The sequence below is a fragment of the Grammomys surdaster genome, unplaced genomic scaffold (assembly GCF_004785775.1).
Source record: "Grammomys surdaster isolate TR1022 unplaced genomic scaffold, NIH_TR_1.0 355, whole genome shotgun sequence".
In the NCBI taxonomy this organism is placed as follows: Eukaryota; Metazoa; Chordata; class Mammalia; order Rodentia; family Muridae; genus Grammomys; species Grammomys surdaster.
The window spans coordinates 457,731-474,398 of NW_021604774.1; the positions used below are offsets into that span (position 1 = coordinate 457,731).

Genomic DNA, 16,668 nt, shown 5'->3' on the forward strand with positions numbered 1-16,668 from the left:
TCATGGAGCTGGGAGCCTCAATCCATTCTAGATCATTTGGCATTCAGAGTTTGCCAACTAATATTTTTCCCTCAAGGATCACAGAGAAAATATTTTCAGCTTCATGAGAGGCAGGGCCTCTGTTCCAATAACTCAATGATGACATTGTATGGCTCCAAACAACCATTTGACAGAAAATTCATAAATGAGTCTGTGTAGTACGTACCAAAACCTTCCAAGTAGCTGTGGCTAGATCCACCTAATTCTGTACACTCCGTGATTTACTGACCTCTGTCCCAGCTCCTGCTTTCTGTTGTCAGGAGCTGTTTAAACAAAAATGCAAACACACACACACACACACACACCACGTAAACACACAAACACACATTTTAGAGACATATTTTATGCTAACATATAATAAATCTTATCTATTTGAAAGAGTGCAATATAAAATAGCAATGTAGTCTTCTTTAGGTGCAAAATTGTAAATAACCCATCCTTACAAAGCAGCTCAGCCGGGCATGGTGGCTCACACCTGTCATCCCAGCTCTGAAAAAGCTGAGGCAGGAAGAATGTCACAAGTTTGAGGCTAGTCTAGGCTACACAGTGAGACTCTGCCTCAAATAAAATGAAATAAAATGAAAGGAAAGGAAATAAAATGAAAATTAGGTACATAATACTTCTTATTTCATATGATTGATAGGGTTGATTAACTGACATAGTTCATGTAAAGATTTCGGCACCATATTTGTTAGGTAGAAAGACATCAATAAACACTCAAATGCATCAGTGATACTGTTAGTAACCTACTGGTCATTCTGCCCAAAGCACAACGGAGGTAGGAGTCCTTTGGGAAGAATAAGAATAGGAATAATCAAAGAAGAAGACAAAGGAGGAGGAGGAGGAGGAGGAGGAGGAGGAGGAGGAAGAGGAGGAGGAAGAGGAAGAGGAGGAGGAGGAGGAGGAGGAAGAGGAGGAAGAGGAGGAGGAGGAAGAAGAAGAAGAAGAGGAGGAGGAGAAGAACACTCTTAAAGAAAAGTCTTGGTTTTCTCAACAGAAAATTAGGTACATAACAGTTCTTATCTCATAGGACTCTGGTGAAAATTAGCTCTGCTAACTCACATAAAGAGTTCAGCACCACACTTGATAGGTAGATAGCGATCAACAAATGCTCACAGTTATCAATGACGTTATTAGTAACCCACTGAACACAAAGGAGTAGGAGTCCTGCGGGAGGGGCACTGGCCAATCGGAGTTCTGAAAGTGCTCCCAACATCACAGGCTCCAGCACATTCACAAACCTTACACAATGCTACATTCCGCTGTAAAGAAAAAAAAAAAGAAAGCACAGATTCAGTGTCACAAAGTTGTCTCCTGTTTTCCTCGGGGTCATCTCATGAAAGAGGTATTGCTCATTAAGATCAGTTCTGAACAGACTCTTCCATGGTGCTGAAAATGTTAGCTGTTGACGATGCCCCGCAGTGAGGTTCACTGGCCATTGAGTTTTAGGAATGTCAATGATTCATCCAAGTGTTTGCATTTAAGTGTTTACCTCATGTTGATATTTAAACGGCCATACCTCTTTAGTGGTTACTATGGTGGCTGGTAGAGAAAAACTAGCTGAATTCCTCAAATATGAAAGCCAGCCAGATCCTTTTTAGTTATTGGAAGGCAAGGGAGTTTGTTTAGTACACTGTAGGTTGTCTGAAGTCACCCTTTGCCTCTATCCACAGATGTAGTTGGTAGTAGTACCTGTCTGTTGGAATAGTAACAACAACAACAAAATGTTTGTTTATATTGCACAAATGCTCCAAGTAGGGGAAGGGTTTAAAAAAAACCCAGTCATTTCTAGAAAACTACCAGCTTACTAACAAAACAACTACTAATAAATGAAGGAATGTTCACGTATATCGCTTCTATTATTTTGACTTTGTCACAGAGACCCAAATGTGAATTCTGGCAAAAGGTCTTTCAAACCTCTGTGGGCTTCTTTTTAGCATGCTTTTTCTGGTGAATCAGCAGGGTAGCCAGTTTTTTAAAGGTTCTCCCGCACTGGGCGCATGGGTCTGGCCTATCTCCAGAGTGGATTTTCAAGTGATTATTCAATGTAGTTTTGTCAGTGAAACCTTTGTCACACTTAGTGCACACGAAAGGTTTCTCCCCAGCGTGCAGCCTCTCATGCCTCTGAATGCTTGACTTACACCTAAAAGTCTTTCCACATCCCTTGCACCGATACCTGGAGTTTGCCTCATGTCTCTTCTGGTGCTTGAGAAGGGCTATTTTGCAAGCGAAGACTTTCCCACATTCTGGGCAGTCCACTCGGGCCCCGGGCACATGGATCTGCTTGTGTTCCGTCAAGTACGAGCTGTTTCGGAAGTGCTTCCCGCACTTATCACACTTGTAGGGCTTCACCTTTAAATGGAGCCGCTGATGCTCTGAAAGATGTGAGTTGACCCTGAAGGTTTTCCCACACACCTGACAGCAGTACGGCTTCTCTCCGGTATGGATCCTCTTGTGCTCCCTCAGGGACGAGCTGCGGCCGAAGCACTTGTTACACTCTCCACACTTGTAAGGTTTCTCCCCGGTGTGAATCCGTTGGTGACGGGTGAGCTTTGTGCTCTGCTTGAAGGTTTTCCCACACTCGTCACATTTGAAGGGTTTCTCCCCTGAGTGGATCCTGCAGTGATTGTTGAGAGTGGAGCTGCTGTTGAAGGCTTTGCCACACTCCTTACACTTGTAGGGTCTCACGCCCGTGTGAATTCGGTAGTGTGTGAGGAAGTACGAGAGGTGCCGGAAAGATTTGCCGCACGTGTCACACTTGTGGGGTTTCTCTCCCGTGTGGATTCGCTCGTGCTCCACAAGGTGGAGGGTCTGGTTGAAGGTTTTCCCGCATTCCTTGCATTTAAAGTGGTTTTTACCTTGTCGGGCAGGCTTGCGCTTTGGATTTGTGGAACTGCTTGTGTTCTGTGTTTTTCCAGGAACATCTTTCCCCGACGTCGACTTTTCTGGAAGAGTGCTCTGTGGTGTTGTAGTTGCTGATGTTTGACTCGAAGATGTGCCCGGGGTCGCAGATTCATGCTCCTTATTGCCAAGAGTGGCAGTTTTGCCTGCTTCTGTAGTCGAAGTTGAGCCACGTTTCTCCTTATTCTGAGATGGCCTGTCATCACTTTTTGAGGTCTTTTCTGCTCTCAAATTCTGGGAACCACCCCCTTGATCTACCTTCTTCCGCTTCTCCAGTGATGTTGTCTTAGAATTATCTGGCTTCCGGATTTCTGCCTTTGTGGAATTATTCTCTGTCTTCTTCCCTGAAGGAGATTTAAAGGTTTAAAATGTTTTTTTAAGATGTGTGTGTGTGTGTGTGTGTGTCTTTATTTAAGTATATACATGTGAGTGCAGGTGCCGTGCACGCCACAAAAGGGCACCAAATGTCTCTGACCTAGAGTTACAGGAAGTTGACCTGCCTGACATGGGTCCTGGGAACTGATTCCTGGTCCTTGAAAGAACAGTAAACACTCTTACCCACTGAGCCATTTCTCCAGTTCCGTGAAGGAGATTTAGAACAAAAACATGTTTCATGTCTGGTTTTGTTTTAACGGGAAACACTTAACAATAATTAGAGTATAACATGTACAAAAAGTGTAAAATATAAAATATTTGCTTTTTTGGTGCTCACAGACCAAACATATCCTGTGGTCTCTAGGTTAAAATTGGAAGCAGGTAAGCAATCATTTCCACCCCAGCCCTCTCTCATTTTCTTCCTCTTCATTGTCTTCACATTCTTGGAGTGTCTATGGAACAGGGGAGGTACAGGCTGTGCCAGAGTTTGCATGTCGGAGTTAGAGGCTCCCTCCTTTCACTGAATGGGTTCTAGGTTCCAACCAATGCAGTTTGTCAGGCTTGGCGGCATGTGTCCTTACTTGCTGAACCATCTCCCTGCCCATCCTTGGCCTCTAACTGTAAACTAGTTTCGTCTTCTCTTAACCATCTTAAATGCACCTACAGTATGCGCTCTTTAGGACCTGGGCTTTTTGCGCTTGATGTTCTTCATGTGAGATTCACCCACATTATTTTGTATCATGGCTCTCTCTCATTTGGATCATTTATAATATTTCTTTACACAAATATTTTCTCACTAATTGGCATTTGGATAGTCCTCAGTTTGAGGCACTCTGAATACAGTGCACGTTTCCATCATGTTATATCTAGGGACTGTAGTTGTTGGGATACTCATATTTGTACAATTCTAGTGGATACTATCTAATGGTTATTTTCTCCTAAATACATCTACCAACAAGTATTTCTACCAGAAATCTATGGGACTTCTTTATGTTCTGTTTCTGTTATTAACTTAATGCTGGTATCATTTCTAATCAATCCCTAACATAATGGCACTTGAAAGTAGCGCCCTGGAGAGGTCATTTATATCATGAGAAAGAACCCTTCCTGAATGAGATCATTGTTTTAATAAAAGGCCATAGATCTTTCTAGATCAATTTATATCAGGTAAGCACATACAGAAGAACCTGATGTCTACGATCCAAAAGAAGGCTCTCTCTAGGGCTCGATCATGCTCACACCACAAACCTGGACTTCCAGACTTCAGAACTACAAAGGTAAGCATAAGTCATCTGGACCTTCTTTGTCCTAGCAGCCAACAAGACCTGAGACAAGATCCACCACAACATTCCTACTTCACATTTCTCTAATAGTACACAGGTGCTAGGATCATTTGTCTTAAGCATGATACATAAGGCAGATTAATGAATTTTAAAAAAGGGGGGGGTCAGGAAACTACTATGTTAAGAAAAACAAAGCAGACATGGAAGGACCAAAATTGCATATTTTCTCTCATATGGAGATCCTATATTTCAATCTTCCTTCACGCATGCACACATGTGTGGGTGTGGGTGGGTGTAGGTCATGAGACTAGAAAGGAGACTGCCAGAGGGGGAAGGACTCTAAGGGAGGGGAGGGGGAGAAAGGAAAGTGATAAAAAAAAAACATCTGATTGCAAATGCAGAAGGGGAGCTACTGGGTGGAACGAACGTGAGGAAACGAATGGAGTAGGACAACTGACAAGAAGTATGTCATAAAATGTCATAGTGAAGCCTGGTACTTTGTATGCAAATTTAGAAACAAACGAAAACACTAGAATAAGGGAAATAGAAGCTAGACTAAACAGGAGTGTTGTGGTTTGTTTTGCTTTGTTTTGAGACAGTATCTCACTGAGTAGTTCTGGCTGACCTAGAACTCACTCTGTAGACCAGGCTGGATTCCAACTCATTGAGATCACGGGCCTGCCTCTGCCTCCCTAGTGCTGGGATTAAAGGCATGCACCAGGATTGTTACTTGTAAAAGCACATTTATTGTTTGAGTGTGGATATGGGCATGTGTCCGCCACTACACACTTGTGCAGGCCAGAGACAATTTGTTGGTTATCCCAGATGTAATCAAGCTGACAACCAAGAATAGTCATCAGAATCCACCCCTTGTCAATTTGTCATAAATCATATCTCATGTCCAAATAAAATAATAACCAGATCATAAATATGCCTAAGAGGACATCAACTTGTTGATAGTTCTTTCCTTCCACCATGTGGATCCTAAGGATTGAATTCACGTCATCAGTCTTGGAAGCAAGGACCTTTACCCACCATGCCATCTCACTGTCTCAAGATTGTTGCGTTTAATGAGCACTGCTTTTTACAGTTTGGAATTCTTCTTAAATGCATATATTAGCTGAGTGTGACATTATGTGTCTACAATCCCAGCACTTAGGAGCTGAGGCAGGAGGACTCCAAGGACAAGTTCAGACTAGGCTACATAGCAAGACTGTGTTTCATCCTCACCCCAGATGCATAAATTATCTTAATGAAAACCATCTATATGTATTCTTGAGGTTCAGAAGTGGTGGGTAATGATTATGTGATTCAGAAAAGCACTGTTATTTTTGTAAGTCAACATAAGGCTGTGAAATAGCAATGATATTTTTAAAAGATTAAGATCGGGTAAAAACCAATCTGCTAAAAAGCAATGCTATTAACATCTTTTAAACAATTAAGACACTGATCTATAGACACAAGAAGGAAAATTAGGGGCTGGGGTGATGGCTCAGTGGGTAAGAACACTTGAACTGCAAGCCTGAGGAACTGAGTTCTAATCCCCAGCACCCACTACAAACCCAGGCATAGCTACATGCCTGTAACCTCATCGTTAGGGGACAGAGACAGAAGGATTCTGAGAACTTACTAGCTGGGCAGGCTAGCCAGAAAGGTTAGCTTCTAGTTCAGTGAGAGGCTCTGTCTTAATAAAAGAAAATGGCAGAAGACACCTGATGTCTTGTTATGGCCTCTAAGTGTACTCATACCTTCATGAGAACACAGCACACACACTGACATGTGCACACACACACACACACACACACTTAAAAAATAAGAAAGCAAAGTATTCTGGTAGGAGTAATAATTGAAATGCAGTGGAGAATCACCATTTGAGGAGAAGACATCCAGTATAAAAGTCTAGAGTCAGGCTGTCATTGTCACCTGCAACCCCAGAAGACAAAGGAGAAGGAAAAAAGTGTGGTACCAAACTGGAGAGTGCAAACATCTCTGGGGATGGCAGGATGGCAAAGTTTGCCTCAAATGAATCAAGTTCTGCAGTAACCCTGTCATCTCCCCCAGTGGAATGGAGGTCAGGAACCATAGCTGTGGTGGTTTGAATATGCTTGGCCTAGGGAGTGGCACTATTAGGAGGTGTGGCCTTGTTGCAGTAGGTATGGCCTTGTTGGTGGAAATCTGTTACTGTCAGGGTAGAGAATGAGACTTTCACCCTAACACATGGGAGCCAATCTCCTTCTAGTGGCCTTCAGATGAAGATGTAGAATTCTCAGCTCCTCCTGTACCATAAGCTGCAATGCTCCTGCCTTGACGATACTAGACTGAACCTCTGAACCTGTAAGCCAGCCTCAATTAAACATTGTCCTTATAAGAGTTGCCTTGGTCATGGTGTCTCGTCACAACAGTAAACTAAGACAATAGTTTAGTTAGCAATGCCCCTCCAACTCACCTGCAGAGGTGTCACTTCTGCTGACTCCTGCCTCACCTTGCTGGGGGTCTCCAGAAACATCGTTCTCTTTGGCAAAAAGGTCAACTCCTTGCTCCAACCTGGTAATCAACTTTGGCTTGAAAATATAATATTCTGTCCCACAGAAAAAACAAGACGAAGAAGAAGAAAAACTTTTGCATCCCTCTCAGGAACCACTTTTCCAAACAAATGTTTGCATAGACAGGAGCTAAGAGATTTCACAGAGAACAACCAGCTGGAACACAGAGCCAGTCACCTCCTTCGACTTGTCCTGCCCCCGCCTCCTCTCATGTTAATAGTCCAAGAGACTGAGTTCATGACCACATCATCCAATGAGCTCATTTTTCAACTCACTGAGATCATCAGGATTAGCTTAACTGGGCTCCTGTGACTTAAGCCAGACCTGTCAGCGAAGGCGAGGAATAGGGAGAGAAAAGAAGGGCCACCCATCGCCAAGGCATCCCAGCTTCTACTCTGCATACGAGTTAAACACTGAGCTTCTGAAGAGGAGGACTTTTGGAGAGGACCCGTCTTTGGATGTGATCAACAGCATCCAATTTGCAGTGTCTGAATTTAGTCTTACGGTAGAGTTCATCCCTATGAACCACAGCTTCTCAGAACTGAGACCCGCAGGCTCTCCCATGGCCAGTACAAACTGCAAGGAAGTCATCCTTACCTACAGAGAGCAGGTTCTCGTAGTTTTCCAGCATCACATCCTTGTACAGGTCCTTCTGAGCAGGCTCCAGTAGCTGCCACTCTTTCTGGCTGAAGTACACAGCTACATCTTTGAAGATCACTGGTTCCTATAACACCAAAGTCCCACTATCGCTCATACGAGGCCTTGTCTTTCCCTTGGCCCAGGAGAGTAGATGCAAAGAGGTGGGAGTTTGGGATGTATTCAGAATTTTACACCGTTGCAGACTTCGGAGATAGCCCTGGTACCTCCTCACTTTGCACTAGGTCCATACCATTTGTGTATGTGTATGGTTTTGTGTGTGCATGTGTGTGTGTGTGTGTGTATGTGTGTGTGTATGTGTGTGTTAATGTATATGGGTATGTCTATGTGGTTTATGTAATGTGTGAAGGTGCTTCTGAAGGTCAGAAGAGGATCTCAGATCCCCTAGAACTAGAGTCATAGGCCATTTGTGAGTTGCCTAATATAGGTGCAGGGAACCAAATTCAGGTCTTCTTGTAAGAGAAGCAAGTGGTCTTAGCTGCTGACCATCTCTCTGGCCCTCAGTGTGCTCATTTTTTTTTTCAGTTATTAACTTGACAAGGCCTAGAATGAGGAGCTGTCTGGATCAGGTTGGTCTGTGAGGGGCAGGGAAGGGGCGGGCATCATAATTGGGTTCATTAGGATGGGAAGATGCACTCTGCAGGTGTGTGCACCATTTCATAGTCTTGGCTTTGGACAGTATGAGTAGAGAGAAATCTAGCTAAGTGCTAAGCAAGCAGGCAATGTAGGTACATTCCTTTCTCTGCCTTAATGGTGGATGGGATGTTTCAAGTCCCTGCCTTGACTTCCTCATACTAATGGTCTGTGACTTGGAACTATAAGCCAAATATACCTTCCTCCTCAGTTGCTTCTTGTCATGGTATTTTATGACAGCAATAGAAATAAAACTAAGGGGGTGTGGCTATGCATTTTCTTCCCATTCTGAACCCAGGTTTGGCTAACGGGATACTGGAAATCTATGGCATATGCTTTTAAAAATGTCCAATAATCAGGGGCTGGAGAGATGGCTCACTGATAAAAAGTGGAGATTGTAAAGCACTCTTACTCACTGAGCCATCTCTCTGGCCCCGAAAGACCAAAGAAAAGAACCTTCATTTCCTACACCCCACTTCCATTGGTTCAGATCATGGACTGAACCTGGGTGAACCCTCTCCAGTTTCCTAAGGCAGAACAAGAACAAAGGTCCCTGGTTCAGCCAGCCTCAAATGCTCGCACACAAAGTAACATGGAAGGACAGCAATGCCATTCTATCAAACACTTCACATGGCCACAGCCACATGTATGTCCTTCTAGAGCACACAGTGTAGAGCGGGGAGGAGGGGCATGGACATGGCCTCAGAGACATCCCAATATAGCATGATGCTAGAAGAACATCATGCCCAGGAGACCTTTCCACATGCTTGAAAGAGTAGACAACAGTCGGAGCTCCAGTGGCGGGGGGAAGGCAGAGGAGAGCAGAGCAGAGCAGAGCAGGTCCCTCAGGGGATGAACAACGAAGGAGAACAGCTTCAAGAGGAAAGAACACAAGAGAGAAGGGGAGACGGTTAGCACTGTAGAGTGAGCACTCAGTGAGGCATGTAGAGTCAGGGCCAGGGCCTTGGGCTTGAATCTCCCTGAACACCAAAGAGCTGGAGGTCTTTGAGTGAGTGACTCCCCATGCCTCTGTCTCCACCTCTGTGAGAAGGGAGGAGTGACTAACAGTACAGTTCAGTTTCCAGCATTGAAGACAATGGTTATTCTTAGGAAACACAGACTGAAGTATTTAGAGGTGATGGCTAAAATGCTCAATGGCTTTGAAAGTAAGTATGCAGATGGCAAGGCAATAGGAGAAATGTCAGCAAATTCCAGACATTGGGTGACCTTCGTGCACTTCTTAAACTTCCCTGTGAGTTTTAAATTATTGTTTCTGTGTGTGTGTATGTGTGTGTGGTGTATATATATGTCTGTGCATCTGTGTAGTATGTCTGTGTATCTGTGTAGTATGTCTGTGTGGTGTATATGTATGATGGATATGGATATGCATATGTGGTGTATACATATGTAGGTATGTATATCTGTGTAGTGTATGTGTATGTGTATGTATGCACAGTGGCCATGTGTGTATATGTGTATAGTGAGTATTCGTATGTGTTTATTATGTATGTTTCCAATGTGTATGTATAAGTGTATGTATATGTTTGAGTGTAGTCTGTATATGTGTATATGTATGTATATGTGTCTGTGTATGTATAGTATGTGTATTCATATATGTATGTGTAATATGTGTATGTATGTGTGTCTGAGTATGTGTCTATACATGTGTATATATATGTATATGGGTATGTGTATACTATTTGTGTGTATGTGTATAATGTGTATGTATATGTGTATATGTGTGTAATCTCTGTGTGTGTGGTATATGTGTATATGTGTGTAATCTCTGTGTGTGTGGTGTATGTGTATATGTATGTGTATAATGGGTATGTCTCTGTGACTGTATATGTGTACAGTGTGTATGTGTGTATATATGGTGTATATGTGTGAGTGTATATATATGTAGGTGTATATATGTATGTGTATACATATGTGGGTGTATATATGTACGTATGTATATATGCATGTGTGTACATGTGTGTGTGTCTCTGTATGTGCATTGTGTGTATATGTGTATGTTGTTGCTGCTAATAGGAAAGACGGTCCGGTCCTCCAGTTGCTGAACGGACGCCCACGTGAGCCTGCAGGCACTTCAGACTTGCTGATGGCTGCCCATCTCTCCCCATCTCTCCTCTGGAACTCTCATTTGCCACAGTGCCCCTCCAGGATTCTGTCCCAGCAGTTTAAACAACCCTGAGGTCAACACAGTCTCAAGACCAGTTCTCACTGGTCAGGACTGAGTCACACGCCCGGCCTTGAATCAATCACTATGGCCCTGAGTAAGCCTGGAAGTGGGGTGAGGTTAAGATCAGCCTCTCCCTACATCACCCCATCCAAGGCCCAGGGAACACTGCAGAAGAGGGAGGTGGAAAGAGTGTAAGAGCTGGAAGATGAAGAGGAGGGCTGTGAAGTGCTGTCTTCTGGACATGGCATGGCCGGTGCACTCATGAACTCACAGCGGTTGTGGATACCTGCACAAGAGTAGGTCCATCAACATCCCATAATTATAGCAGGGAGGGGGATCACGAGGCCCCAGCTGTCCCTTAGGAGCTATTGGTGGTCAATGTTTGCCAGGGGAGGGGAATGTCGCTTTTCTTCAGTGGTGTGACCACTGCTAAATTTCCCATGCTCCAGTAAATAACCCCACACCCATGCTAGCGCAAACAACCCTAATTCCATTCGTGAGCCAAAACAGAAAGACAGAAAAGTAAAAGGGTCTGGGGGTGGTTCTAGTTGGCAAATAGGAATGGGAGAGGGCCAAGAAAGGACAATGGGTGTGTGTGTATGGATATGCTCATGATGGTCTATATATGTGAAATTCTCACAGAAAAAAATGATGTTAAATAAAATGATTGGATAACATAATTAAAGTCGCTAACTTAAAAGGATTTTTAAAAGATATCAGCTTCATCCAAAGTGGTTGGAAGACAAGGTGTTCCTAAAGAAAAACCCGGAAGTGACAGAATAAAAAAGGAGGCATGGATTCCAGGTGGACTGCTGCAGGTCAAGGCTGACTTCTTCAGAAGAGCCGTTCGCTAATTCATCCCTTCATCCACGCACTCATTCACTCATTGTCCATCCAATCCCTCTGCCCATACGTATGAAGCACTTGCTAAAATCCAGACTAGGCTGTGGCTCAGGCCAGGCCCACCTGCGCCTGTGGTGGCCTCTCCTTCATCTGTAAAGAAAGGAGCAAGCTTTCTATTGAGGGAGAGTCTGTCTGTGAACATCTAACCAAGTGCCCAGAATGTCTCCAGGTCCCCAGCTTCAAGGAGAATGGTGGGCTTCATTCTTGCTCCCCTAGAGAAGTTCACAGGTCTCAGGCTGCCGGTGGAAAGAGACTATGAGTATAGTGGATACAAATCAACTAGACATTCCCTCTTCACTCCCAGGATAGTAGTCCTGCATTCCTTCTGTAAAAGTACTTTCTCTTCCCCTGCTCCCGGCATGTGGGCTCATGCTGGTAAACTTTCTTCTTCCTCTGAGATCTAAAGGAAGGGGCATCTGCTTCCCTATTCTGCCTCTTGGGTCTGAACCATTCTCAGAGACTCTGCTCTGTGGCTGTCTAGCTGCAGCATTAATAAACGTTTTCCCCTCAAAGGACAAGCTGCTTTGGTATTCCCCCTTGAAAATGGCACTCCCTCCCACCGAAACCTTTCAGTCTCCTCTATTCAACACATCCTATCTGGGCACAGGGGATATGTCAGCCAGTCAACAGAAGGCAAGGTTCCTACCATTGCAGATGGAGAAGAGCAGATGAGCAATGAACAAGTTAAAAATATAATATACTGCCAGATGGCAATAACTGCTACAAAGAAAATGAATCGAGGACTGGAGGGATGAGTAGGTGGTTAAGAGCACTTGCTGCTCGTGCGGAGGGTTCAGTTCCCAGCACTCAAGTCTGGCAGCTCACAACCACTGGGACTCAAGCTCTAGGTGTCTAGTGCCCTCTTCTGGCTTCCCGGGCACTGCATTCACATGCGCATATATACACACACATAATGAAAACAAAACAAATCTTAAGGGAAGAGAAGGAAGAAAATGATGAAGTTGGTGTCATCCTACCAGAGATGGGAACTAGGAAGCGGGGGAGCCTCTCTTAGGAAAAGGACCACCCATTGGGTGGCCCTTTGAATGTACAAATGTATGTCCAAGCAGGACAGAAAGGTGGGACTGTCCTTGCCTTCTCCAGATCAAGCTAGTTTCTGGTCAACGGCTTACCTTGTACCAGGTTGGCAACGATGTTGTTGGGATTCTCCGCTTCTTTTCAGAGAGCTGGTTTGGTGTCTGATCAGGATTCGGTGAAGGTGAGGCTGGTGGAGGGGGAAGAAGTCATGAGGTCACTCTGGCTTTTAAGAGTAGGAAAACCCAATCATAAGAAATGCTCAGTGGGGAACAAATGCCAACGTGTTCTAAGCACTGTATCACACTCCAGGCAGGTATTTGATTGTTCAGAGCAACTCTAGCAAAAGTAAACCAAGGGCTGGATTGATGGCTCAGCACTTAAGAGCACTGACTGCTCTTCCAGAGGTCCTGAGTTCAATTCCCAGCAACCACATGGTGGCTCGCAACCATCTGTAATGGGATCCGATGCCTTTTTCAGGTGTGTCTGAAGACAGCTACAGTGTACTCATATACAATAGATAGATAGATAGATAGATAGATAGATAGATAGATAGATAGACAGATGGATCTCTAAAATAAAAGGAAACCAAGCCCCCTTAGTGGTACCCATGGTAGGCTACTATGTGTGGAAAAGTATGCCTGGATATATAGTAATAGATACAGAAATACTTGATTATGAATGTGGCACTTTCTGTATAGCACAAGAAAGTGGAAATCACGCTTCCAGGGGAAGACTCAGGTTGCTAAGGAAGGAGAGGTAAAACTACTTTTAATTGTGAAATCTTCTGTACATTAGACACTATTGTGCCAGGCCAGCAGGCTGTCTTATTGGATAAAAGGCATCGGTTTCTAGGACTGAGGACCTGAGTTTGATCCCTGGGACTCACGTGGAAAGGGCAGAACTGAATTCAGAAAGTCATCCCCTGACCACCAATTATACATACACATGGTGGGGTGAGGGTGGATAAATAAAAAAAAAAACTGATCCCGGCATTTGACTCTGAAAGTGTTCTACCAGCTTAGAGACACCCTGAAGAGTTACCCAGAGAACATCCACTCACCTAAATCTATAAGTTGCCTTGGTCGTGGTATTATATCACAGCAATAGACAATTAACCAAAATAGTAGCACCTTAGGAGAATTCTGAGAGCAGGTATTTAGGGGTGAGCAGGGAGAGTGAGTGGGACATGAGATGCCTCAACTCTTTCCATCAGTCAGGTCTAGGAGATCCCCACTACACAAATCTGCCTTTTCGTAAAGCATATACCTCTTACCTTCATTAACTGGGGCTTTAGCCTTCACCTCTGAGACACTCTTTCTCTTCATGGTGAGAGACTGAAATACTGTATGAGTTATAAGCAGGGCAACTAGGCGAGGGTTATGGAGCCAGACCGTCTGCGTTGAAATTCTTAGCTCTGCAGCTCAGTGGCCTCAGGCAGGAGATGTAATGTCTTCAGGCTCCACGTCCCTAATAGGACAGCAATGTTAGCAAAGCCTCCCTCTTAGAAGGTCAACAAGATGATCACTGGACAGTGTCTGGTATACTCCACACTTGGCAAGGGTAGAGCCATCCGGAGCCCAGATGGGGTCCTTCTTTTTAAAATGTTTTTTATTTTCATTTTATTTATCTTACATCCCAACCACATTTTCCCTTCCGTCCTCTCCTCCTACCTCTCCACTCCCCCCCACAACCCCACTATCCACGCTTCCTTCATTTCTTTTCAGAAAAGGGCAGGCCTCCATGGATATCAACCAGTTGTGGTATAACAAGTTATGGTAAGACTAGGTACCTCCTCTTCCATTAAGGCTGGACAAGGCAGCCCAGTAGGGGGAAAGGGTTCCAAAGGCAGGCAGCAGAGTCAGAGACAGCCCCTGCTTCCACTGTTAGGAGTCCCACAAGAAGATCAATAAAGTATTTTTACATTTTTTTTGGAGGGGTGCTACAGCACTCATGTGGGGTCAGGGTTGTCCTTCCATCATGTACATCCTAGGAATCAAACCTCGGTCGTCAGGCTTGGCAGCAAATGACTCTACCCATCAAGCCATCCTGATGGCCCTACGAAAGTCCTTTTTAAGAAAAAGTGGAAGGGGACTGGTGGGATGGCTCCACAGGGGGTTGGGGGGGAGGCTCCTGCCACCAAGCCTGAGGCCATAAGCTTCATACCAGGATCCCACATGGCAGGACAGAACTGACATCTGCAAGATGTTCTCCCTGACCTCTTTATACATGTGGCACGAGAACACTTATAAAAAGTCAGGGCTGGAGAGATGGGTTAGCAGTTAGAATAAATACTACTCATCCAACAGGACCTGAATTCAGTCTCTGTAATTCACACAGTGACTCACAACTGCTTGTAAGAGCAGCTCCAGAGGATCTGGTGCCCTCCTCTGGTCTCCACAGGCACTGCACCGCATGCAGGCACAGGTGCATATATATATACACACACAAACCAAGCAAACAACAAATTTTAAAAGCAAGAATTCATGGCTGATGGCCGGGACAGGCATTTCCTATATGATTTTCTGAAGCCTCATGAACAATTCCTTCTTGACCCATATTCTGCACTCCACCAGGCTCCGCATACAACTTGCGTCTGTACACATATTTTTGCAATGAGCCCTACCTTCAGCATATTGACATGCTCTGACTCCATCATGTACATCCTAGGAATCAAACCTCGGTCGTCAGGCTTGGCAGCAAATGACTCTACCCACCAAGCCATCCTGATGGCCCTATGACACTTTTCTACAACAGCTTCTGCACCAGTGAGCTGATGCTGATTACTCTGTCAGGTCTCAAAATCAATGAGTTTTGTATCCAGGCAGCAGCATCCATCTGATTTTTTCCCCTTCTTAATCCCCACCCCCGTGTGTGTGTGTGTGTGTGTGTGTGTGTGTGTGTTCATGTGCACGCAGTACCTACCAAGGGTGCCGGGTGTCCTGGAGCTGGAGCTATCGGCATTTGTGATGATTGTATTGTGGGTACAGGGAACAATCCTCTGCAAGAGAAGAAAGGACTCTTGACTGCTGAGCCATCTCTCAGGCCCCCTACCTCTCCATTTTCTGCTAATAAAACCTTTTCCTTTGCCTCAGCCTTGAACAGGTCCATAATTTACCTCAGCACATTGCATTCTTAAAGAAATACCATTATTCCTTAGGGATTCTCTCTTGGATCGCTTCTGAGATTGCTCGTTATGAATGTAAAAGCACTGGGGAAAGAAATCCCAACTGTAAATCACATCCTACTTCCAGTGCCTGGAACCCAGCCAGCGCTCAGTAAAGACAGCTCTTAGTAAACATCCAGATTTCCATGTTTTTTTAAAATCCTGTTTTAAAGCAAAGAGTTTAAAAGCCCAGGTCCAAGTTTCAGTTGTGTCCCCAGGACTCCCCAGACTCACAGAGGGATTTTAAGTCCAACATGGTTAATGGTATCAAGAGAGTTAGAGACTTAATCTGACCTCCGGGGAGGAATGATGAAAGTTTGGTGGAGCCTCTCGTCATACAATACTCTTTAATTTTGTTTTTGTAATTTTTATTTATTTATTTTGTGTGGGAGGTAGGTGTGCATGTGTCACTGAGTGTGATACAGGTCAGAGGACAATTTGTAGTGGATTCTCTTCTCTCACCATGTGGCTCTCAGGGGACTGAAGCCATGTTATCGGCCTCTTTCCCCTCTGAGCTATCTATCTTGCTAGCTCATGTAAAGAGGGAGAGAGAGTACACACACACACGTGCACACACACACACACGCATACACACACACACACGCATACACACACACGCATACACACACACCACACACACACATGCACACACACACCAGGGAGCGATGCAGCGAACTCAGACCTTGCTGATGCCTGACTGTATTTTGTTTTTAACTTTTAGACTCCTGACTTCTAAGTTAAATGCTTATTTCCTCTTGGGTGTTTCTTTTTTCTTTCTCCTCCTCCTTTTCTCTTTGCGTGTGTATCTGTGTGTGTCTGTATGTGTGTCTGTGTATTTGTATCTGTGTGTCTGTGTGTATGCGTTTGTCTGTATATGTGTGTCTGTGTGTGTATCTGTGTATGTCTTGTATGTGTGTCTGTGTGTGTCTGTTTCTATAGGTGTGCCTG

At 44.4% G+C, this 16,668-nt stretch overlaps 1 protein-coding gene across 1 annotated transcript; it reads right to left on the reverse strand.

The window, feature by feature from the left end:
* Positions 1–1,950: 1,950 nt before the first annotated feature.
* On the reverse strand, positions 1,951–13,882 carry LOC114631272 (zinc finger protein 485-like). Its single transcript, XM_028779576.1, has 5 exons — positions 13,831–13,882; positions 12,653–12,744; positions 7,739–7,865; positions 7,045–7,176; positions 1,951–3,284 (listed from the first exon to the last, which is right to left on the reverse strand). The coding sequence occupies exons 1-5, from the start codon at positions 13,880–13,882 to the stop codon at positions 1,951–1,953; spliced, it is 1,737 nt and encodes a 578-aa protein (XP_028635409.1).
* Between the last annotated feature and the right edge of the window lie 2,786 nt (positions 13,883–16,668).

Excerpts from the sequence above, each read along its gene's own strand:
- LOC114631272 (XM_028779576.1), bottom strand. The coding sequence starts at position 13,882 with ATGAAGAGAAAGAGTGTCTCAGAGGTGAAGGCTAAAGCCCCAGTTAAT. Across the intron at positions 12,745-13,830 it reads TAAAGCCCCAGTTAATGAAG|CCTCACCTTCACCGAATCCT; the intron begins GTAAGAGGTATA and ends CCCCTCCACCAG. Across the intron at positions 3,285-7,044 it reads CAGAAGTGACACCTCTGCAG|GGAAGAAGACAGAGAATAAT; the intron begins GTGAGTTGGAGG and ends AATCTCCTTCAG.